Source organism: Anolis sagrei, chromosome 3, assembly GCF_037176765.1.
Source record: "Anolis sagrei isolate rAnoSag1 chromosome 3, rAnoSag1.mat, whole genome shotgun sequence".
Lineage (NCBI taxonomy): Eukaryota > Metazoa > Chordata > Lepidosauria > Squamata > Dactyloidae > Anolis > Anolis sagrei.
Window position 1 is genome coordinate 159,202,744 of NC_090023.1, and position 24,523 is coordinate 159,227,266.

General features: G+C 41.4%; 2 protein-coding genes across 4 annotated transcripts in view; both read right to left on the reverse strand.

Annotated features, from left to right (window-relative positions):
- OGDHL (oxoglutarate dehydrogenase L) overlaps window positions 1–24,523 on the reverse strand; it is a 117,553-nt gene that overhangs the window by 91,047 nt on the left and 1,983 nt on the right. The window lies entirely within an intron of this gene.
- PARG (poly(ADP-ribose) glycohydrolase) overlaps window positions 23,017–24,523 on the reverse strand; it is a 92,710-nt gene continuing 91,203 nt past the window's right edge. For all 3 annotated transcript variants that reach the window (XM_060768994.2, XM_067465631.1, XM_060768995.2), the window contains exon 18: window positions 23,017–23,421. In XM_060768994.2, the coding sequence (XP_060624977.2) occupies window positions 23,264–23,421 (158 nt within the window). In that variant the 3' untranslated portion in view covers window positions 23,017–23,263. The remainder of the gene's footprint in view (window positions 23,422–24,523) is intronic.

Sequence of the window (24,523 nt, forward strand, 5' to 3'; positions counted from 1 at the left end):
CCCCTCTCCTAATCCCCCAGAATCTCCCAAAAACAAATTAGATTTCTGCTATTTTGCACACCCCTAATGTTGTTGTTATTTGTTCAGTCGCTTCTGACTCTTCATGACCTCATGGACCAGCCCACGCCAGATCTCCCTGTTGGCCGTCACCACCCCCAGCTCCTTCAGAGCAAGGATACCATCCATCCATCTTGCCCTTGGTTGGCCCCAAGATTTGCAGAATTTTAAAGAAGGTTTTAGGAAACACATTCTGGAAGAGAGAGAAAAAACAGTCCAGTAGAGACTAAGCATGGCTTTTGTTGGGAAAATAATAGAAAACAGGATGTAATATCATATCAATGTAATATCATAGAATCACAGAGTTAGAATAGACCTTGTGGGCCATCCAGTCCAACCCCTTGCCAAGAAGCAAAAAAATCGCATTCAACGCACCACGACAGATGGCCATCCAGCCTCTGTTTAAAAGCCTCCAGAGAAGGAGCCTCCATCACACTCCAGGGCAGAAAGTTCCACTGCTAAACAGCTCTCACAGTCAGGAAGTTCTTCCTAGTGTTCAGATGGAATCTCCTTTCTTGTAGTTTGAAGCCATTGCTCCACTTCCTAGTCTCCAGGGCAGCAGAAAACAAGCTTGCTCCCTCGTCCCTATGACTTCCTCTCACATATTTATACATGGCTATCATGTCTCCTCTCAGCCTTCTCTTCTTCAGGCTAAACATGCCCAGCTCTTTAAGCCGCTCCTCATAGGGCTTGTTCTCCAGGCCATTTTAGTTGCCCTTCTCTGGACACAGTCCAACTCCTCTGGACACATTCCAGCTCTGGACACATTCCAGTTACAGGAGTTGCTGCCGAGCCCAGGAACACCCAATATGTGGTTACAAGATCCTTAGAGCACTATTTTACAATGTTTGACAATTGATATGAATGAAAATGAAAATAGGACAAAACAGTGTTTATGATTTGGTATAAAAGGCTAATGCTCAAGCCATGTCACTAACTTTTTCAAAAATAATGTGACTACAAAATATTTCTTGCTTTATTTTTTGTGAATGTTCTGGAGGGAAAGAGAGGAGTTCCAAGTCTGCCAACTCTCACCAAATCAGCCCAACCTAGCTATAGTTCTCTGCTGACTTCTCTTCCCAGCAACCAGTAAGTGCTATTCTTGGAACATCGCTTCATTTGTCATAGTTAATATATAACAGTACATTGGCATACAGCGTACTAAGAAGCATTATGAGATAATAGAAAACAGCAACGTGGTCAGCTTGCCTACAAAGAAGACATCACATAAGTCAGATTATCTTATTCTCCTGCTGGACCATACCCCACAATATAATTCTCTGTCCCAGGCAAAAAGCTCTGCATTTATTTATCGTGTCAGGAGCAAACCAAAACAGTTGTATTGCATTAAAAAACAGACAAACAAACAGACAAAACACAGAATTTGCAAGCTTGGTAGTTGATTAGATGTCCTTTGACCAATAGCTGGCCACTTGGAGTGCCTCTGACGTTGCTGCAAGAAGGTCCTCCATTGTGCATGTAGCAGGGCTCAGGTTGCATTGCAGCAGGTGGTCTGTAGTTTGCTCTTCTCCACACTCGCGTGTCATGGATTCCACTTTGTAGCCCTATTTCTTAAGGTTGGCTCTGCATCTCATGGTGCCAGAGCGCAGTCTGTTCAGTGCCTTCCAAGTCACCCAGTTTTCTGTGTCCCCAGGGGGGAGTCTCTCATTTGGTATCAGCCATTGATTATGGTTCTGGGTTTGAGCCTGCCACTTTTGGACTCTCGCTTGCTGAGGTGTTCCAGCGAGTGTCTCTGTACATCTTAGAAAACTATTTCTTGATTTAAGTCATTGGAATTGTTCTGGTACGGCTGTACCAGGAGCTCCAATTTTATTTGCTTTGTATTAAATGTTTGCTTGCGGTCCAAGGTTTCAAGGAGTCTGCAGAAGGGTGGCTTCCTTTGGTTGCAGTCATAGGGCAAGTCACCTGTCCATCATCGTTAAGTTTTGGTTCTGCCCCTTGCTCAGGGCAATTGGGAAGGGAAGGGAGCCATTTTTTTAATTAGTCTCAGCAAGGAAAGCTAATGTACAGGATGTGTGCAAGCTTCCCCTGTACAAAAGCTTCAACCCTTAAGACTTTCCGGGAGGAAACAGTCTTAAGAGCAATAAGACTTTCTGAGGGAGAACAGTCTTAAGAGTCTCCAAAGATTTCCAGGAAAACAGCCCTAAAGACCAAAGAACTCCAGCTGGAGATTATCTAAGCCTTTACTGGTAGGTCCACTCGGTGCTTCGAGACGCAGTTCGACCCAGTAGCGGAGCCCACATCAGTAAGGGTTAGATTACAGTCAGCCTGGGAGAAGTTAAAAAGGGGATTTCCATTTAAAGTAAAGAAGAAGTTATTGAAGACAGTTGCCTGTCCTTCGTGAGCAAGATTAGGAAGTCACCAGTTGCATAAAAGCCTGGAATCATTTGTTTATCTTTACTGAAGACAAGAGAAGTTTCTGTTTGATTGTTCATTAATAAAAGACTTTGTTATACTTCACAAGCCATCTAAAGATCATTGCAGAATATGGATTTGTATATTAAGTTCTGACAAGGATCATCTCCTGTAAGGGTGTGTGTTGAGGAAGAACACCTGGACACTAGGCCTGGGCGGTTTCGTTTCGTTAATTCGTAATTCGTTAATAATTCGTTAATTTTTCCAATTACAAAACGATAACGAACCATTCTGGAGCAATTATTAAAAAAACGAATTTTTAAATAAGTTTTGTAAATGCTTCATATTTTGTTATTGTATTCGTTTCATTATTGTTCTGAGGTCGTTTCGTTATTATTTCTGCATGTCTGGGCCAGTTTTATGGTTTAATTAGTGAAAAAAAATGATAATATCACACCAACAGTCAAGAGCAGAGGGAGAGGGAAGCTTCAGAAGTTTTTGGAGGTTTTTTAGCGTATTTCGCGGTCGCGTCCGCCATTAACGAATCGATTCGTTATTGTTTCGGAAATCGATTCGTTAATTTTTTACCATTTACGAAATTTCATAAATATCGAACTTTTTAAAAGGAAAATTTTGTAATTATTTTAAATATAGAAACAAAAAAAAACCCCAAATACAAATCGATTTTAGAAACAAATTTTTGCGTTGTTACCCAGGCCTACTGGACACTTAAGCAATTAAGTGTGAGCCACTCCCTGATTAGAGTATATCAGGAGAGGTTTTTCTTGATGTATTCAGAGAGAGAGGGAGAGAGGGAGGGAGGGAGGGAGAGAGGGAGAGGGAGGGAGGGAGAGAGAGAGAGAGGGAGGGAGAGAGGAGGGAGAGAGAGGGAGGGAGAGAGGGAGGGAGAGAGGGAGAGAGAGGGAGAGAGATGGAGATGGAGATGGAGAGAGAGAGAGAGAGAGAGATGATCAGATGATCAGAGACCGGATGGGACTTCACTACAAGAATTGCTGACTATTTACCTAGGAAGAAGCAGATAATGCATGTATTTAATGCGTTGATTTTGAAAGTTATTTTTTCTGCAATGGACTATGTATATTTCCAAGGCTGCTGTTTTCTGTAAAGCTGCATATTTGACTACTCAAGAGTAAAATTTATTTTCCTTCTACTCTGTGTGATTCTACTTAAGGGCTGGACAGGCATGTAGCCAGGGGGGGCTCGGGGGGCTTCAGCCCCCCCCCCCCGAAATTTTCATGGTGGTTCACGAAAAGGCCTTATTGGTGCATTATTTAAACTGTTATGTTTATTCATATCTTGATCTGATCACCATACTCAATATATCCCGTATGCATGGGGGTATTGGGGTAATGATACAAAAGGTTTGCTAGGCTAGACCCTCTTTCACTCAGACCCAGCCCCCCCCCCGAAACTCAGCCCCCCCGAAACCTTTTAGTCGGCTAGGCCGAAGCCTGCATAGCAGTGTTTGGCCTCCTGGTTGTTGAGCAAAGAAGGAGGAGGAGTCAGGCTGACTCCTGATTGGGTGCAACAATCAGGGGTGGAGTCAGCTGAATGGAGGGAAAGGAGCTGTCTTGTCTGACAGGGGGAGAAGAGTCTGAGTTTTAGACAGAGAAGGATGTAGATTTTTAGAGCAGGGAACTGACAGAAGGGAAGAGCTTTTAGCTAGTCTCTAGGTGTAAGGTATATGGTGAAGACATTAGGCTAGAGCTTTACTTAGTTAGAGAGACTAGTAAAGGAGAGAGCTGTGTCTTATTGAGCCTAAGAGAGGTCTCAAAGATACCTTATAGCCAGTTGAGGGAGGCAGACAGGGGTCTGTGCTCCAAGTAAAACTGTGTCTAATAATAGAACAGTTGGTTATAGAGACTCAAGCTGGGAAAGCTATTCTGTCAGAGAGAACTGTTTGATTTAAGCATCCAAGTTACTGCAACTGCATCAAGATTTTGTACCACTCATTCCAACGAGTTGTTGTTATTCTCAAGTTAAAATAAACTCTTTATTAGTTTACCTTTAACTGGTGTTCGCTTCAATCCATTCGTTTCCCTCATAAATCATTCTCTCAACACATCTTTTAATCTCCAGTCAGCCATTGAAGTTCAAGAGCTCAAACACCCTTTTATTTAAAATACAATCACACCCTTTTTGGTTCCTCAGGACGGCAATTCTGAGGTGGTGGCAGCTATATTTCTACCAAGTGCTTCGGTCACTTAGGCTCAGCCTTTTGTTCCACGCTATATCTTAGGGCGGAGGTGTGATCGTGGTGTCCACCCTGCCAGAGATATCCCTTTAATTTCTTTATACCCCCCCTGAAAAAAATCCAGCCCCCCCCCCCCCGAAACGAAATCCTGGCTACGGGCCTGGGGCTGGAGCTGGGAAGACTGCTGGGTAGCTTCCGTATAGACTAATAAACCGCAACCAAGATCATTTGTGGTGGAAAACCTCTGAGAACTTCTCTTTGGGGGCCCCTGGCTTCCCACTGGGCAAAGGTTGCATGTCCTGTTCTAAAGACAATTCTTTACAGGCCCAGCGCGCGACAGAACAGACATGCTGGCTGATACCCAAACAGAGGATAGGCCAGAGATGTCACTGCCTTGGTCCTTTCACTATTGGTTGCTACTTCCCGGCGGATGTCAGGTAGTGCAATACCAGCTAAATAGTGTAATTTCTCCAGTGGTGTAGGGTGCAGACACCCCGTGATAATGCGGCATGTCTTATTAAGAGCCACATCCACTGTTTTAGCATGGTGAGATGTGTTCCACACTGGGCCCTGCAGAAGAGCTTATAAAAATAATACAGTTGTATGGGCAAATATCTTTTGTGTGTCAAAAACATTTTTGTCTTATGTGTTAGAAGAAAGCTGACTCCAGAACTCTTTCCCACCCACCAGGTGACATGAAGCATCAACACATTAGCTGATGTTTCCACTGGGGCATGAAAAACAAGGAAGACGTATATTTGATATTCACCAATTTATCACATTGAAAGACAACCTCTTACAGGAGCAGCAGAGACGATATTGGCTCTTTGTGAGATTCCAAGCAGCAAGCCATGTCTGGGGTGACAGTGGAGAAAAAACACATATCTCAAATTCTGATAGATGTCTTTAGAACAACATTGTTGTTTTCAGAATCATAGCAGGGTGCTGCTCACACAAATAGTGAAATGACTAGACTACCAACACTCTTTTCCACACTACATTTGCTTCATGGGTCCCACATTACAAAGAAAATATTGCAGCCAATTGTGTGAATCAGAAGTTTTAGAAGTGCTCCTTGGGCACCTTTTTTCAAAATCTATAACCAACAACTCTCACCTGAACATCAGGCTAAACTAGCAACTCTCTTTATTGCCATGAGCTATAGAAAATGAGATTTTGTCACACTTCTCTTTTGGGTTAATAAAAATACCAAATTGAAATAGTTTTAAAGCAATGTGGGAGTCAAACTTAGGCACCATCTACACCAGGGGTCCTCAGACTTTTTAAACAGAGGGCCAGGTCACAGTCCCTCAAACTGTTGGAGGGCTGGATTATAATTTGGAAAAAAAAATGAATGAATCCTTATGCACACTGCACATATTTCATTTGTAGTGCAAATAACATTTAAAAACAATACAATAATTAAAATGAAGAACAATTTTAACAAATATAAACTTATTAGTATTTCAATGGGAAGTGTGGGTCCGCTTTTGACTGATGAGATAGAATTGTTATTGTTGTTGTGTGCTTTCGGGTCATTTCAGACTTCGTCTTCCCAGAAGCCCCCTGCGCGGGGGATGTTTTCCCACCGGGTGGCCGGCTGGCCAACCAGCAGCCAGTCCTGCACGGCCAGTTGATTGGCCAGGGCTGGCCTCCTCCCTCCGTCCGGCAGCCCTTATAAGGCTTCCCTGTGCACATGCAGGCACTGTGCCTGCTTCAACTAGCCATCCCACCCTCCCTGCATGCTCATTTGGTTTAGTTATTGTTAACACAGGTTGCGTTTTGTTATCCCATCACAACTCTCCTTGGCGTGTGGCATGGGCCCTGGATCTGGTTTTCTTCTCCCACCAGGCATGTAGCCGGGGGGGGGGGGGGAGCTTGAGGGGCTTCAGCCCCCCCCCCCCCCCGAAATTCTCAGGGTGGTTCGTGAAAAAGCCTTACTGGTGCATTATTTAAACTGCTATGTTTATTCATATCACGATCTGATCACTATACTCAATATATCCCATATGCATGGGGGTATTGGGGTAACGATACAAAAGGTTTGCTAGGGTAGACCCTCTTTCACTCAGACTCAGCCCCCCCCCCCCCGAAACAAACTCAGCCCCCCCCCCCCCCCGAATCGAAATCCTGGCTACTGGCCTGTCCCCCACCCAGTACATTGGGGGGGGGGGGAGGAATCGTCTGGTGGTCTTCAGGGGTGCCGAGTAATCACAGCCTGGTATTGTGCCAGTGGCATCCTGACGTGTTTAACAGTATCAGTCAGCAGTGGGCTGAGCGATCTTGATCCAGAACCCATGCCTGGCTGCCAACCTTTTCAGTTCCTGTAATCAATAAATGAGTTGTGGCCATTTTCTTCCCATCTCAGTGTGTGTGTGTCTTTTCTGGTTGTTGGTAGGAGGTGTGTCGCCCATCCACATGCAACAAAAGAACAGCTTTTTGGAAAGATCCCTAAGCTCAGGCAAGCTATCAGTGGTGCCAAACTTATGTCTCTCCAGGTGTTTTGGACTTCAGCTCCAAGAATTCCTGACCATTGGACAAGTTCATTAGGGCTTCTGGGAATTAAAGACCCATGCATCTGGAGGGCGGCAAGTTTAACACATGTGGAGATCTACAAGCTGAAGAACCAGCTTGTCGGATCCCAAGCTTTCTATATAGGCTTTCAGTTCTTGTGGGTTTTTTTGGGCTATATGGCCATGTTCTAGAGGCATTTCTCCTGACGTTTCGCCTGCATCTATGGCAAGCTTCCTCAGAGGTGACCTCTAGAACATGGCCATATAGCCCGAAAAAACCCACAAGAACTGAGTGATTCCGGCCATGAAAGCCTTCGACAATACATTATATAGGCTTTGTCTGGCTACCTAGCTGCTAAGAAACTTATACACTGATGTTTAAGAATTTGAATTTCATAGTGTGGCAATAGTAATGAAACATACTATCCAAGTACAAATTAATGCTAGACCAAAACATAACTGATTTAAAAGGAAATGTTACTATCAGAGTTCCTAGGGCAGTGATAGTCACTCTCCCATTTCTTCAGACTGCCAATTCTTTGTTGTTTTCATTATGTCCTCATTTTTCCTGGACATTTTTTCTCTTTTTCTTCACTACTCGGATGTTTTTTTCTTTACTTTTCTGGGGCTCTGCTTCACTTTGCTGTCTTGTCTTTCCTTCCAGCAGCTCTTCCCTCCTTGTTTTTCAGTCAGTTTTCTCCTCTTCATTCATTGAGCTTCCTGTTGCCAACAGATTTGTAAAAAAAAAAGGCTTTCATGGCTGGAATCACTGGCTTGTTGTAGGTTTTTTCGGGCTATATGGCCATGTTCTAGAGGCATTTTCTCCTGACATTTCATAGAATCATAGAATCAAAGAGTTGGAAGAGACCTCATGGGCCATCCAGTCCAACCCCCTGCTAAGAAGCAGGAATATTGCATTCAAATCACCCCTGACAGATGGCCATCCAGCCTCTGTTTAAAAGCTTCCAAAGAAGGAGCCTCCACCACACTCCGGGGCAGAGAGTTCCACTGCTGAACGGCTCTCACAGTCAGGAAGTTCTTCCTAATGTTCAGATGGAATCTCCTCTCTTGTAGTTTGAAGCCATTGTTCCGCGTCCTAGTCTCCAAGGAAGCAGAAAACAAGCTTGCTCCCTCCTCCCTGTGGCTTCCTCTCACATATTTATACATGGCTATCATATCTCCTCTCAGCCTTCTTTTCTTCAGGCTAAACATGCCCAGTTCCCTAAGCCGCTCCTCGTAGGGCTTGTTCTCCAGACCCTTGATCATTTTAGTCGCCCTCCTCTGGACACATTCCAGCTTGTCAATATCTCTCTTGAATTGTGGTGCCCAGAATTGGACACAATATTCCAGATGTGGTCTAACCAAAGCAGAATAGAGGGGTAGCATTACTTCCCTAGATCTAGATACTATGCTCCTATTGATGCAGGCCAAAATCCCATTGGCTTTTTTTGCCGCCACATCACATTGTTGGCTCATGTTTAACTTGTTTTCCACGAGGACTCCAAGATCTTTTTCACACGTACTGCTCTCGAGCCAGGCGTCCCCCATTCTGTATCTTTGCATTTCATTTTTTCTGCCAAAGTGGAGTATCTTGCATTTGTCACTGTTGAACTTCATTTTGTTAGTTTTGGCCCATCTCTCTAATCTGTCAAGATCGTTTTGAATTCTGCTCCTGTCCTCTGGACTATTGGCTATCCCTCCCAATTTGGTGTCGTCTGCAAACTTGATGATCATGCCTTCTAGCCCTTCATTTAAGTCATTAATAAAGATGTTGAACAGGACCGGGCCCAGGATGGAACCCTGAGGCACTCCACTTGTCACTTCTTTCCAAGATGAAGAGGAAGCATTAGTGAGCACTCTCTGTGTTCGTCCACTTAACCAATTACAGATCCACCTCACCGTAGTTTTGCCTAGCCCACATTGGACTAGTTTCCTTGCCAGAAGGTCATGGAGGACCTTGTCGAAGGCCTTACTGAAATCCAGGTAAGCTACATCCACGGCATTCCCTGCATCTACCCAGCTTGTAGCTCTATCGAAGAAAGAGATCAGATTAGTCTGGCATGACTTGTTTTTGATAAATCCATGTTGACTATTAGCGATGACTGCATTTGTTTCTAAGTGTTTGCAGACCGCTTCCTTAACAATCTTTTCCAGAATCTTGCCCGGTATCGACGTGAGGCTGACCGGACGGTAGTTGTTTGGGTCATCCTTTTTTCCCTTCTTGAAAATTGGGACCACATTGGCCCTCCTCCAATCTGCTGGAACTTCTCCCATTCTCCAAGAACTCTCAAAGATGGTTGCCAATGGTTCACCTGCATCTATGGCAAGCATCCTCAGAGGTAGTGACCTCACTACCTCTGAGGATGCTTGCCATAGATGCAGGCAAAATGTCAGGAGAAAATGCTTCTAGACCATAGCCATATAGCCCGAAAAAAACCTACAACAACCCACTTCTCCACTGTTTTTTGTCATATCCTGCCACTTTTCATAGCTCATATTCAATAGCCCTTTACAGTAATAATTACTACTTTCTAAGTTGATTTCTTTTTTTTCTATGGATGTCCCTGCCTTCCAGTGTAAGTCTCATAGGTTTGTGGGTATCTCCCTATTGCCTTCTTCCATTTGGGAGACAAGAAATCAGCCCTTTTCTCCCAATAAAACTTATTACAAGTTGGACTTAGAATGTATCTCAAGAATGTTCCACTTCTCCCCAGTCCATTCGCAAATGTCCAAAGGCTATAAAACACTCCTTCACAACCTATATTTGTAGAAGGTCAGGCAATTATGAATGAAAATGCCATTTTGTTTATATAGTTTCTGCTTTGTGACAAGATGAAGTTACAAAGTCTATGCTCCTGGCACCTTATGAATATTAGTCCTTTTGGAAATTCCTCAGGGAACAGAAGAAATAATGGCTTCAAATTCCAGCAGTGTAATTACTTTACCGTGTGAACGTTTTGATGACTGAGTTAACACAAAATTTAATAATAGCATTCGTTGAAGGGAAAGGAGAGAGCAAAAGAGAACGGATATGTGCAATTACTCCAATTTATTTTCATGACATTCTGTTTTAAATCCAATCAATTGCTAGTTGAACAAGGAAACATTGTGTCATTTAGCAGAAGAATACTGTTTTTTTTCCCAAGCAGTTTTCTTAACATTTAATTTTGTAAATTGATGCTCCATAACAAAAAAAAAGCATTTTCAGGCTTAGAAATGTTGAAGAACTATTGCTATTGGTTAAGCTTGAAATTCAAAGGAAATTCTTCATTTTTTTCAGTTATAATAGTAGACTGCCATTATGAAGGTTTAATTAACACAAAATTAACTTTAGACATTGAAAACTGTGCTTGCTCTGCAGTTTTACTAATTCAACTTTAGCTTATAGTCAGAGTTACAGTGGCAACAGTTTGGATGATCAACTTCATTAAGTCCAGCAGATCCAACAAGTGGAAACAAGGTGTGTTTCCACAGGTTTTCATTCTGCACAGGTTTTCATTCCACACAATGGCTTCATCACATGGAGCTCCATCACATGGAGCAGGGCTCCTTACAAAAACTGTGATGCAAATGTCCCATGACACTGCGCCCAGAACACGGGAGGCTTCCCATGTTCTGTAAGGAACAATGGGGCCCATGTGGGGGGAAGCTACATAGCGACACTTTCCCATGTGTGATGGTGAAAATTGCTGTGGGCAAGGTGCTTCTGGTCCCTGGCCTCATCTTAAGCCAAAAAGGCCAGGGTTTTTTTGGGTTTTTTTAATTCCATTTTTATTTTATTTAAGTAAACATACATTTGCAAGTGTTTGTTGCATATACTGCAGTACTTTCTATCTATTAATGTTCTATAATCATTTATCTCATAATATATTTCTATTAAGGGGTCACAGTCTACTATCTAAATAATACATAGAAAGATATCATAGGTTCTTACTTTACATCCATTTCTTCCTTGTCTACAGTCTTATAGGATCCTCTATATACATTTTTAATTTAACTTTACATTATTGTGTTGAATCATTGGTTGCCATTCATTAACAAAGTTGTTTAATATTTCTCCCCCTTAATAATACAGTTATATATATGTATATAAGGTGTATTTTGGGTTTTTTTAAAATCTGTTCTGCAGGGGTTTTGTGTGTGTGTGTGTGTGTGTTTTAGGGGTGATGGACACTTGTTGGACTGTTAAGTGTATTGTGTCCAAATTTCGTGTCAATTTGTCCAGTGGTTTTTGAGTTATGTTAATCCCACAAACGAACATTACATTTTTATTTATATAGATCCTCACATATTGCTAATGTTCACAAAGAAATTACACAATCAGTTGGCTATGTTTATAACTGGAACACACTGGATCTCTTTTAACTCTTTCCCAAGTGTCAAAATTGCAAATAAGCTTGTATCAAAGGGAGACAGCTTGGTTAGCTAGAAATTGATGACAATGCTGTAATGGGAGCTGTATAAAAGATATGGCTCACATACAGCGCATAGGTTGCATTCACTTAAGCTATGATAAATTAGCAAGGATTAGGCTTGGTACATAGCAAAGCCATAAATATACAGTCATTTGGGTTGAAGGAATGTCAGAAAGCCACAGTTAACTAATTTTGATGACAAATTTTATGAATCATGTCTATCCTGTTAAAACATGCTTAATAGCCCGAGTAGTGTATTCTTTTACAAACATATTTTAACTCTTTCAAGGCAGTGTAATACTGGAAATGCTCTACAGGAAACTCCAGGGCGGTGAGCTAGGGAGCGAACACTATACCATTTTATGACAGGCTGTTATTGGTATTTTACCAATAATTGCATTCTAAGACCCAAAGAGACATCACTGGGCTTTCCCAAATAAATAGGCATGTGAATATTTATTTTTCTTAAGGTTTGTCATTACTATAAGTTATGAAGAGACTATTTGAGCCAACTGACTACAACAGATAATACAGAAAAAGTGGAAATATAATATAGAAATTTGATAGGCAGAAATTTAAATTAAAGTAGCAAGTTAAAGCAGATGAATATTTATTCATTTAGTTATTTCAAATATTTGTACCTTGCCCTTCTTAACCCCTTGGGGCCCCGCTAACAACCTGGCCGCCTTTACATGTTGAGCATTTAGTGATGAAGTGAGGTAGCCAGCATGGTGTTGTGATCTGATCACTAGATCTTAAGGAGACCTAGTAGGTTTCAGCCATGGAAAACCACTAGGTAATATTGGCCAAGTCCTAATGTTTAATTGCAGTCGCTAATTTTGTAATCTGAATTTAGTGGTTTACGATCTAGCTTTGGAGCAGCAACAAACTCTCCATCTTCCACATGAAATCCTTTCTGCTGTTCAAAGATTACTTATCTTTATATAGATAAAAGGAAGTACTTCACACACTGCATAACTAAATGATGGGGCTCACATCTGCAAAATACAATATATGGTCTCTCCCTGAACAAAAAAAAAATGAATTCAACTTTACTTCCTAGGATCATAGAATCAAAGAGTTGGAAGAGACCTCGTGGGCCATCCAGTCCAACCCCCTGCCAATAAGCATTCAAAGCACCCCATGTTTAACTTGTTGTTACACATACCGCTCTTGAGCCACACATCCCTCATTCTGTATCTTTGCATTTCATTTTTTTCTGCCTAAGTGGAGTATCTTGCAGTTGTCACTATTGAACTTCATTTTGTTAGTTTTGGTCCATCTCTCTAATCTATTGAGATTGTTTTGAATTCTGCTCCTGTCTTCTGGAGTAATGGCTATCCCTCCCAATTTGGTGTCGTCTGCAATTTAAAAGGAAATTAAAGAAACATATATAGGATATGGCTCTCAATGGCTACTCATATGGACCACCATATATTATTTACAGTGTCAGAGACGATCGGCTTTTGTCAGGTGCTGGTGAACACAAGAGGGCGAGTGGCATTAAATGAATGAATTTCATCAAACCACTCCTCTAATTCCAGACTTTTACTCTGATCCAGCAGGGCTCTTCATACATTATGTACGTATGTTATGCCTCAGGTCCCAAGCTGAGTAGAGCTTTGTGTTGCTGTGAGTTTTTCAGGCTGTATGGTCATGTTCCAGTAGCATTCTCTCCTTCTTCCCCTGCATTTGTGGCCAGCATCTTCAGAGGTCTAAGTATTTTATTATTTGTTTATTTCCAATATTTCTATCCTGTTCCTTATTAACCCCTGAAGGGGGACTCAGGACGGCTTACATTTGGCAGCAATTTGATGCCACTACATTTAACAATATATTATTATTATTATATTAATAATATAATAACTATTAAATATATAATAACTATATATAATATAATAACTATTAAAACAAATTAGTAAAACATTCATTAAAACAGTAAAAACAGTATTAAAAGTTGTATCACCATTCCAGTCAATTCCATCTCCAAAGTGCTATTTATGTCTGTTGTTCAAAAGCCTGGTCCCAGAACCACGACTTCAATTTCTTCCTAAACAATAGGAGGGACGAAGCCGATCTTCAGTGGGAAGAGAGTTCCACAGCCAAGAAGGCCCTGTCTCTTGTCCCCGCCAGACATATTTGCAACGCTGGTGGGAGTGAGAGCAGGACCTCCCCGGGTGATCTTAAACTGTCAGGCGGGACGTAGAGGGAGATGCGTTCAGACAAGTAAGCTGGGCCAGAACCATAAGCAGAGCTTTATTACTCACTAGCTGCCCCTGCCACACATTGCTGTGGCCCAGTTTGTGTATGTGTTTTTATTTTTGGGCTTTTAAGTCTCTTCCACTGTGCTTTTCAGTGTTTTTATAAATGTTGGTCACTCATTGGCCTGATAGGTGTATTGTGTCGAAATTTGGTGTCAATTCGTCCAGTGGTTTTTGAATTATGTTAATCCCACAAACGAACATTACATTTTCATTTATATAGAAGATAAGCACTTTGAACTGGATTGTAGTGAGCAGGAAGCTGGCAGGTTCAATAAATGAGAGTATTATATGAGTATTAATATTTTGCCTCAGTCAAAGCTCTTCTTGACATTTCAAGTTTTCAGAGTGTCTTTAAAAAGCATCCCCCTTCAATTAAACCTTTGTAATTTGGACAAAAAGGTTGCCACATACATAAATGGGGTCAAACTGTCTCCCTCCAGTTTGAGTCATATCTGTGTTATCGGCCAAATATAAAAAAATATGCTCTATGCCAGTGCTTAATTGAGCCTCTAATATTAATGACAAATCCCTCCACAGAATTTATTTGATCCTTCAAAAGAACTGCAACCTATTCTAGAACATATTGAACCCGGCTCATCACTTTCAGTTGGCAGTTGGTGGTTGTGGTGAGAATTATGAGGTGCAGAACTTCACTGGCAACAAAGATCCGCCTAGTCAAAGCCATGGTATTCCCTGTAGTAACCTACGGATGTGAGAGCTGGACCATAGGGAAGGCTGAGCGAAGGAAGATCGATGCTTTTGAACTGTGGTGTTGGAGGAAAGTTCTGAGAGTGCCTTGGACTGCGAGAAGATCCAACCAGTCCATCCTCCAGGAAATAAAGCCCGACTGCTCACTGGAGGGAAGGATACTAGAGCAAAGTTGAAGTACTTTGGCCACATCATGAGGAGACAGCAAAGCCTAGAGAAGACAATGATGCTGGGGAAAGTGGAAGGTAAAAGGAAGAAGGGCCGACCAAGGGCAAGATGGATGGATGGCATCCTTGAAGTGACTGGACTGACCTTGAAGGAGCTGGGGGTGGTGACGGCCGACAGGGAGCTCTGGCGTGGGCTGGTCCATGAGGTCACGAAGCGTCGGAGACGACTGATCGAATGAACAACGAACTTCTTCAGTTAATATGAATTTAACATGCTTCCCTTTCAGCTATATCATCCACTATGTAACTCTTCATATGTTATTGTGCTTGAGGTAGTAATACGAGACAATAAACCAGGCTTGAACAACCTGTGGTCCTCCAGGAGTTTGGGACCAATTTAGTTTGCCCAATGGTCAGGAATTCTGGGAGCTGAAGTTCAAAATACCTGGAGGACAACAGGTTGTGCAGGCCTACAGTAAAGCAAGCCCTGGGCTTTTTAAAATGTTCAGGCATTTGATTCAATACGATCCGGAAAGACAGCCAGGTTTCCCATTAAACCTATTTCAGTCATACATTCCAAAGATTGCACGATGTAAGTAACATTACACAAGGAGCAGGAACTTTGTCAGAATATTATCTAGGCCTTACACAGAATCATAAGGGCTTTCGGAAACAGCAACACATGAAAAGCAAATGAAGCCTTTCACTGACACACTAGTTTCCCATCAGCAAATGCTGCTCCCACCAAGTTTGCATTTCTAAAGAGCAGGTGCTTCTTGTAATACTTAAAAGAAAAATCCTAAAGGATGCATTTCACACACCAACCCCAAATTCTATTTGATACACTTTGTTTCAGGTAATGACATTCACCCATATTGGAGAAAGGTTTTAAATGGTTGCCAAAAAAAGGATGAAGCGAAAACTTTAGAGAGGAGCAACCACCGAAAACATCCTGCCATTACTAGAGCTGAATTGGAATTGGGGGAGCTTCAATCTGCCTCTGATGTTACCCAGCTTTTGAAAGGGACTATACATGAATATTTAGAGATGCAGAACCAAAATGTAAAGACACGAGGAATAAGCTGAAGCCAGGAGACGCACAAAACCTGAACTGATAATTTGTCCTTCTCTCAAACTACTTCTCAAAAGTAGAAGGCTGCCTTCTCTATTCATCCTTATATTGCAAACTTGATGTGAGACAATCTAGATCTTCTGATTCCCAACTTTCCCCATTTTTTTTAAAGTCTGGCAATTTTTTTAAAGTCCCTTACATTTAACTCGTTTAGGGGCAATGACATCTCCGGCCCATCCCCTGTTCAGATATCAGCCAGTACGCCAATGACTTAAATCAAGAAATAGTTTTCTAAGATCTACAGAGACACTTGCTGGAACACCTCAGCAAGCAGGAGTCCAAAAGTGGCAGGCTAAAACTCAGAACCTCAATCAATGGCTGATACCAAATGAAATACTCCCTCCTGGGCACACAGAAAACTGGGCGACTTGGAAGGCACTGAACAGACTGTGCTCTGGCACCACGAGATGCAGAGGCAACCTTAATAAAGGGGGCTACGAAGTGGAGTCCATCACATGCGAGTGTGGAGAAAAGCAAACCACTGACCACCTGCTGCAATGCAACCTGAGCCCTACCACATGCACAATGGAGGACCTTCTTATAGCAACACCAGGGGCACTCCAAGTGGCCAGATACTGGTCAAAGGGTATTTAAAAGAATGCCAAGTTTTCAAACTTTATGTGTGTTTTTTTTAAAAAAAATACAACACAATAGTTTGGTTACTCTTGATACGATAAATAAACTCGTTTAGGGTTGTTTTTTGAGCCCATTCAGTCCTAAAATTTGGATATGAATGCTGACACACAGATAAGCAAGCAAAGTGAGACACTGCTCAGTCTTCTTAGTTTGTCCAACTTAAATAGAAGAGTAGCAATCTTAGAAAAAAATACTGTATATACTCGAGTATAAGCCTAGTTTTTCAGACTTTTTTTTGGGCTGAAAAAGTCCCTCCCGGCTTATACTTGAGTCAGGGTTATTTATTACTTTATTCTGTTATAAATACATAATAAATTTATTATTATTATTATTATTATTATTATTACATTTACTATTTTACTTTATTATTGTTATTATTATTACATTTATTACTTTACTCTATTTTTATTGGAAGGGTATGCAAGTTTTATGTAAAAATTACAGTTTTATGTAAATATTCAAAAACATTTAACCTCCTGATGCCTCAATTAATATAATTTTATTGGTATCTATTTGTATTTTGAAATTTACCAGTATCTGTTGCATTTCCCATCCTCGGCTTATACTCGAGTCAATCTGTTTTCCCAGTTTTTTGTGGTAAAATTAGGTGCCTCAGCTTATATTTGGGTTGACTTAAACTCGAGTATATATGGTAAGTGCATTATATACTGTGTGGTATGTAATTGTACTCTTCAGAGCCTGAAGGATAAAACATACTTTACGTGTAGTTAAGGAACAGTATGATTTTCATTATTACAAGATATTGTGATGACCAAAAGAGAAAACATCTTTGAAATATGAATTAATCTAGTGTGAATTTTAGCAACCATAGTCTGGATTGGGTAACACCCCTTCCTCCCAAAAGAACCTTATACTAATGACATTTTGAGCATCAGAGCCAGCCATGCCTGTGCAGTCTGTCTTCCTCATTCAACTGAGATTATATAATTGTTAATTAAGGACAGATGAAATAATTGGGGAGGATTATATCATGCTGGATATAACAAGCCTCATCATTTTTACTCCTGATGTTATTGCTGTACCAATATTATAATAGACAAACTAGAGCATGTGGGTCATTTGCCAATTTTAATTACCGCATTCATTATACCCAACTTAGAGCTTTTGGGTAGTAGCACTCTGATGACTTGCTTCTTTTAGGGAAACGTCTTCAATCTCTCCAGAATCAGGCAAACAAAAACAAACTTCTATGAGAATTAAAGGAGAGGCCTTAGATTTGTGAAAGAACACATGCTTTCTACGCAGAGTATACCAGATGATGTCTATTAGGGATGGAATTCAAAGACATAAAATGATCAAGGGTCTGGAGAACAAGCCCTATGAGGAGCGGCTTAAGGAGCTGGGCATGTTTAGCCTGAAGAAGAGAAGGCTGAGAGGAGATATGATAGCCATGTATAAATATGTGAGAGGAAGCCACAGGGAGGAGGGAGCAAGCTTGTTTTCTGCTTCCCTAGAGACTAGGACGCAAAACAATGGCTTCAAACTACAAGAGAGGAGATTCCATCTGAACATGAGGAAGAACTTCCTGACTGTGAGAGCTGTTCAGCAGTGGAACTCTCTGCCCCGGAGTGTGGTGGAGGCTCCTTCTTTGGAGGCTTTTAAACAGAGGTTGGATGGCCATCTGTCAGGGGTGACTTGAATGCAATATTCCTGCTTCTTGGCAGGGGGTTGGACTGGATGGCCCATGAGATCTCTTCCAACTCTTTGGTTCTATGATTCTAAGATTAGGCTTTTGTGTGAAATTCGTTTCTTCTGTTTCCTCCGTTTCTTTTGGGACCTTCAGTACTTTGGGAACCTGTAACAGTAAGGCCCCTCCTGATACAAAAACCCGCCCGACATGAAAGCAAGCGGGAGCTGATCTCAGCTCCTCCTCTGTGTTACAGCATCACATTCTTTTTTAACCCCCACCCCAGCAAATTAAAAGAAAATTCTCATTCCCTGAAAGCTACTCTTCTCTTCCAGTAGATCATCACTCTTTCTTACCTGGAAGTGGGAAACCTCCTTAAAATGCCTTGGAAATAGTGTGTGTGTGGCTGCTGGTGCGGTGCAGCTTGGGAGAGAAAGTACAGGTGCCTGCATGCAGCTGAGCGCCTCTCTCTCCTCTAGAGTAAGAAACAGAGAGAACTAGCTTTCTTGCCTTGAAAGAAGTGCATATGGCATGCAGGCTCAGGAAAGAAAGAGTGGGCGCCTGCCTGCAGCCAAGCACCTCTCCTCTAGAGTAGAAACAAGTAAGAAGCCTCCTTAAAGCATGCGCCTGTCTGCAGCTGAGTACCTCTCCTCTAGTGTAGAAACATATTAAATGCCTAAAATGATGAGAAGGGGATATTGGGAAGCTCCCCCCCCCAAATAATGGGCCAATAGAAAACGGATCTTTTGGCACCCCAGAGCAAAAACAGATTTCTGATCGGAGTCCCCACCAAAAGCCAGGACACAAATTTGGTCAAGGTTTACCCAGATTGCACAAAATACATAGTTGTTGGAGTACAGCCTGTGATTATGTTTCATGATCAAGGTGCTTTGGATGTGGGAAATGATGTCAATGAGGGTCAAGATGTCAATGGTTTGGTCAATGATATTAATGCAGAGTATGGCATAGACACTGGTTCAAAGTGTAGTTTCTCATGAGAATGTTTTTACAGGGTATAGAGATGATAGATTACTTCCTTAATTGCTCCCAGAGAGTTCCCAGGATCTGGGGCTTGAAAATAACTTGGCACCTGCAGAAACTAATGAGCATATAGACAAGCGAATGGAAATTAGCCAAAACAGACAGCTCGACCAAGACCTTCGGCGTTCTGCCAGGCTTTGACAGATAAGGATGAGAGGCATTCAGGGAAAATGAAATCAATTTCTGGGTGCTTGGAATGGCTTAACAAAGGGATATAAAGTTCCAAGCATGGGAAATATAGTCAGATGAAGCATCATTTTAGAATCTTGCTAAGTCCTTGCTCTTGTTTCATGGAAGCCTTGCTTGGAAGATTCATGTTTAAGGATTTCTTGTTTATGGTTTGACTCTTTGTCTCTTGGGATTACATACTCATGCCTTGGATCAACGTTTTCTTGGTTCTTTGGATTTTATTAGAGAAATCTGGACTTTGTTTTGAACTTTGCTGAACCCTACCTTGGACTAATTTGTTCCTGCTTATCTTCCTACCTAACTGGATTTACCTGTTCTCTTAAAGTGTTTTTTTTTTACCCTGCTGCTTTTACTTATCGTCAATAAAAAGTATTGTTTTCCTACTCAACATGGGGTGTTTTAAAGTCAGAGCGTGATTTCTGTCCTGGAGTGTAATAACAGCTCTGTTAGTCTGTAAAACCAGTATGCAAAGGGATCCTGAAGCACACCTTTGAGACTGACTAAAAGGTGGTATCTACATTTTTGTACACACGTCTATGAAAGTTTATACTACTCAGGGGCGGCTCAACCCATTACGCAAAGTAAGCATTTGCAGTATAGTTGATTTTGCCCAGGGGCGCTCTTGAGGTACTCTTGGGGAAAAATAGACCTTGACATATGCGAGTTGTAGTTACTGGGATGCATAGTTCACCTACAATCAAAGAGCATTCTGAACTCCACCAATGATGGAATTGAACCAAATATGGCACACAGAACTCCTACGACAAACAGAAAATATATATCAGTGGTTGGTTGGGGGGGGCACCAAAATGCTGTTTGCTTACCATTAAAAATTACCTAGGGTCGCCTCTGATGATACCAATTTCTTTCTCTGTGCTAGTCTTAGAGGTGCTAAGTATTCACCTGGAATACTCAAGAGATCAAAACTATGGTCACAAGAGCCAACAATGTGGTAGGGGTTGTTTATGAGGCACCGAAAGACAAATGTGGAGAAAATGTTTTATTTTTTTTCTATTACAAAAAGAAAAATCATGTACACACAGCATACCAATTCTTCATTGTCCCAATCAAAAATATAACAGATGCACAACCTGTAAATTTAAAGAATAATATGCTGAAAACTTTTTAACCACTTCTTATAATATTGTTGCAGATGACCATAACTGCATGTGTTGTCACTGAGGAATTTTGAGACGAGAGATTGGTCAGGACTGAATAGCACTCTACCATACCAAAGGTCATTGCAATGGGACTTTCCCATTCAGACTTCAGCAGGTTTTCTCTCATTAAAAAGAGGGAGCGCTGAAAAGAAGCTGCAAAAGAAATGGTGACAAATGGGAAATACTGAATTGTTCTAGAGTTATCCCTTTTGTCTTTGACACAGTTTAGTGTTTCTCTTTAATTGGGCAGCTACTGGAACCATACAGCTCCTAGTAACCTATTCACCCTAAGCAATTTTGCTTTAAGGCAGGAAAAGTCAACACAGCATCATGATGCATTCAACATTAAGCAACATAGTTTCCTGTTTGGACCTTTTCCTGTGACCGCTCTGCAACTGGTTATAGTAAAGTTTGTGTTAAGTCCCTTTCTGAATAATCTCTATGCTCATCTTTTGCCATGCTCATGGCAAGCAATAAGTAGCTTCTATTTTTATTTGTTTCATTTTCTCCAAGCACCTTCCCACAAAGGAAAGAATCCAGTAATAACGGTTATGATGTCCTGCTGAAATAACAGGCAGTTGAGAGAAAGCACGACTAGCGTCCACAATTCCCACTGGTTTTTGGGGGTTAAAGTTCCCTTGATTGGCCCCAATTGTTAAGAACTGATCATATCCTAGATTCCCTGACACTGTCCATACTTGACAAGGCATGCTTTACATTATTGAATGAAACCCAGGTATAATGAGCTAGGTTTCACTGAATATGAAATAACATATGGATATATAGATACCTCCAGCTGTACCCTAGCAATATCACCAAACGGGACAGAACCCTGTGCAATTTTAAAATCTTTTTTAAAAAGCTGTTTAACCATTTCATAAATATATGTTCCTTGCTATATGTTTTTGAAATGTAAGAAATAATATAAAAAAGCTTCCTTTACTTTTAATCTTAACCCTTTCCGCTGCCTAGTGTTGTAGTTCAGCATGATGGTAACGTTACTACTACTGGTAGAAGAGAGAAGAGGTCTGCGCAGGAGTTGGAGGAGGAACAGCAGCGAAAACGGATTAGGGAGATAATCATAGCTCCAAGTGATTCTGAGACGTTTGAGGGCTTCTCCGATTGTAAAATGAGGGATGGGGAGGAGAGCAGGGGAGTAAAGCAGGCTACTCGCGATCAAGAGTCTGACGAAGAGCTTCAGAGGAAGCATATTCGGGAAATACTTAGCACTCCTACAAAGGACGAGGACTTCATTGGGTTTGAAAGGAGTGATGGGTCTGGGAGTGATATGGGAGAGGAGGATGAGCTGGATTGGACCCGTGTTCAGGAGATTTGGGACATTTGTAACCAACCCACCTCCAGTGATGAATTTGAGGGGTTCACAGGGGATTGGCAACCGGGGAGCACTTGGCAAGACCTAAGTCTTGACAGACGCTGGCAGAGGTGGAGGGATGGGCGCTCGAGTTCAGCTGCGGGGATGGAGGCAGCTGAGAGCGATGAGGAAAGGGTGGGGAGCTCATCATCCTCTAATGAGGAGCTGTAGGATGAAAGTGGGTTTTGACTGTATGGCTCTTTGCAGAAGGCAAAGTGTCTCCTTTGGGATGTGAATCTTTGTTACTGCCAACTCTCGAGCTTGGGTCTTTGGACTACAGATTCCTGCGTTCCTGTGTTTACCTTTTGCAACGGCTTGACTCCGGACCGGTTTGACCAATGCTTTTGTCTTTTGGACTTAACCATTGCTAACTTTGTGTTTCGACATTGCAACGTTTTGAGACTTCGTTTTTTGCCTCTTGCTATTGGGCTTATGAACTGTGTATATTTTGAAGCAGATTGCTGAATTTTTATGTTAACCTGGATTAAACAGCTATATAATCCGGGTTATATTTTTTGTTACTGATATCACTGCGTTTTTGATGCCAAATTACGGCCTGAACTCTCTGCACTGAAATTAAGTGCTTTAAAGACTTCTTTTTGTTCAATACAGTTGTGTTTGAACCTTTTTACTCTGTGTTGGGCTTACCACGGCTTCTGGGTCTTGACACCTAGATTCACCATACAACCTTTGTTTTGCTGTTTATCCTTTCTTAAGACTCTATTGTGGCCACATCCAAAAAGAATATATGTTCTGTATTCCCTTCCCCACTATTTCCAGGGCTTCGTTGTCTATATATACAAGGCAGGGTGTGTTATTTGCAAACCTAAACACTTTAAGGGTCTAAGGAGGCACAAAGCAAGAGGGAATTATATACCCAATATCGCAGACAATTGACAGGCTTTCCCTTTCTCCTGCCTCATAAATTAGTCTACTATGAGGCCAACTGAAGTGGCTTATATATGACATCTGACTCTCAATTGCTCTTTTGTCTTCCTTCTTCCGTACGATTACTTCTATAAAAATGGAAAGAAAATTTGGCATCTATAAAGCAGCCATTGTTAAATAAGTCCATAAAGAACATAGACCAAAAACTCAGCCCTGAACCTAGAGCCTTGGAGGGGGGAGGGGGGGGGGGGATATGTTCAGCAAATATTTTGTTCTCTATTAGGATTTACATTCTACAATGGAAAGAAAACCTGTTTCTTTTCAAGATTGGTCTTCAGGTAGCATAAAACAAATGCAATTTTTATATACACACAGATAGATATATAGATATTAAATTAAGCTACATCGTATGTTACATCCAGAAATTCCATGGATATTCTACATGGAGAAGGAGGAGGATCTTCACTCCAAACAATTCCGCTCTAGTCATCAAAATGTAGTCCTCTATCATCATCAGTGGAATCTGCATGGGATTCAACTGTGCTATATATGAAAGGGTAGAGTTTGACTTCTGGTCTCGGAGTAGAGCAACATCGGCATTCTTCGTTGTAATATTTTAGCAGCAGCCGGTAAATATCCCCTTGAAAATGCAAAGGAAAAAAACAACAACAAAAATCAGTCATTTTGAAGTAGAAATTTACAAGGACAAATAGAAAATACATCTGACAGCAAATGGGTTCATTGCCTAAAGGAAAAACACTTCCATAAGCGGATTTTTATGTTAAAAGAGACATATATTTTTGAATACAATTCTTATAAACACTATTAGGAGTTAGTATTTTGGTGTCATTCCACTTACAAATATGACCCATTTGATGAATCTGGCACAACTACTTGGTGAAAAGTATAATTTCAAAGAAATTGAAGGTATTTTTAAATGGCACAATTATGGGATGAAAATATTTTGAAATGTTATCAACTTTCCCCTTCAAAACGCATTCAAAATCTGGGCTATAACTTTACTCTGGAATATTTTAAGGGCTGGAACAACTAGGTGACCCCCTGCAGTGTTGTAGAATCTGAGTATTGCTCCGGCAGATTTCAAAGCTACTGCTTTAGTGTGTTCTATATGGGGTTTCCAGGATAGTCTTTCCGTGAAATGGATTCCAAGATATTTAGAGAAGGGAGGACCTGGGGAAAACCCGTTTTTCCTCTAAGTTTTGGGTTTTTTTCCCCAGGCCTTCCCATCTCTAATCATACTACATGACACCTTGGAAGTCAGCAGGTCAGAGGAAAGGCTGCCCTGGATAGTACTGCAACTAAGAAATCCTGGAAATCCTGAACATCTGTATGGTTTATAGCAGTGGTTCTCAACCTGTGCGTCTCCAGATATTTGGCCTTCAACTCCCAGAAATTCTAACAGCTGGTAAACTGGCTGCAATTTCTGGGAGTTGTAGGCCAAAACATCTGGGGACCCACAGGTTGAGAACCACTGGTTTATAGAGTTAGCTGCTTTCAGTTATTGTCACAGAAACAACAATAGTGTGGCACGTTATTCTGTCCCAATCTCTCAGCATGGAATAGATACTACATGTAGGATTTTTTATTTGCCACCTGCAAAAGGCTTCTAAAGAAGAGAGATAACAATTCCTAAGTATTTTTGTTTCTTCACTTGCTCAATATGTTTTCCTTGATTTAGGGCAGCAGTATGATAAATAACCATGACCCCACCTTGTTTGCCA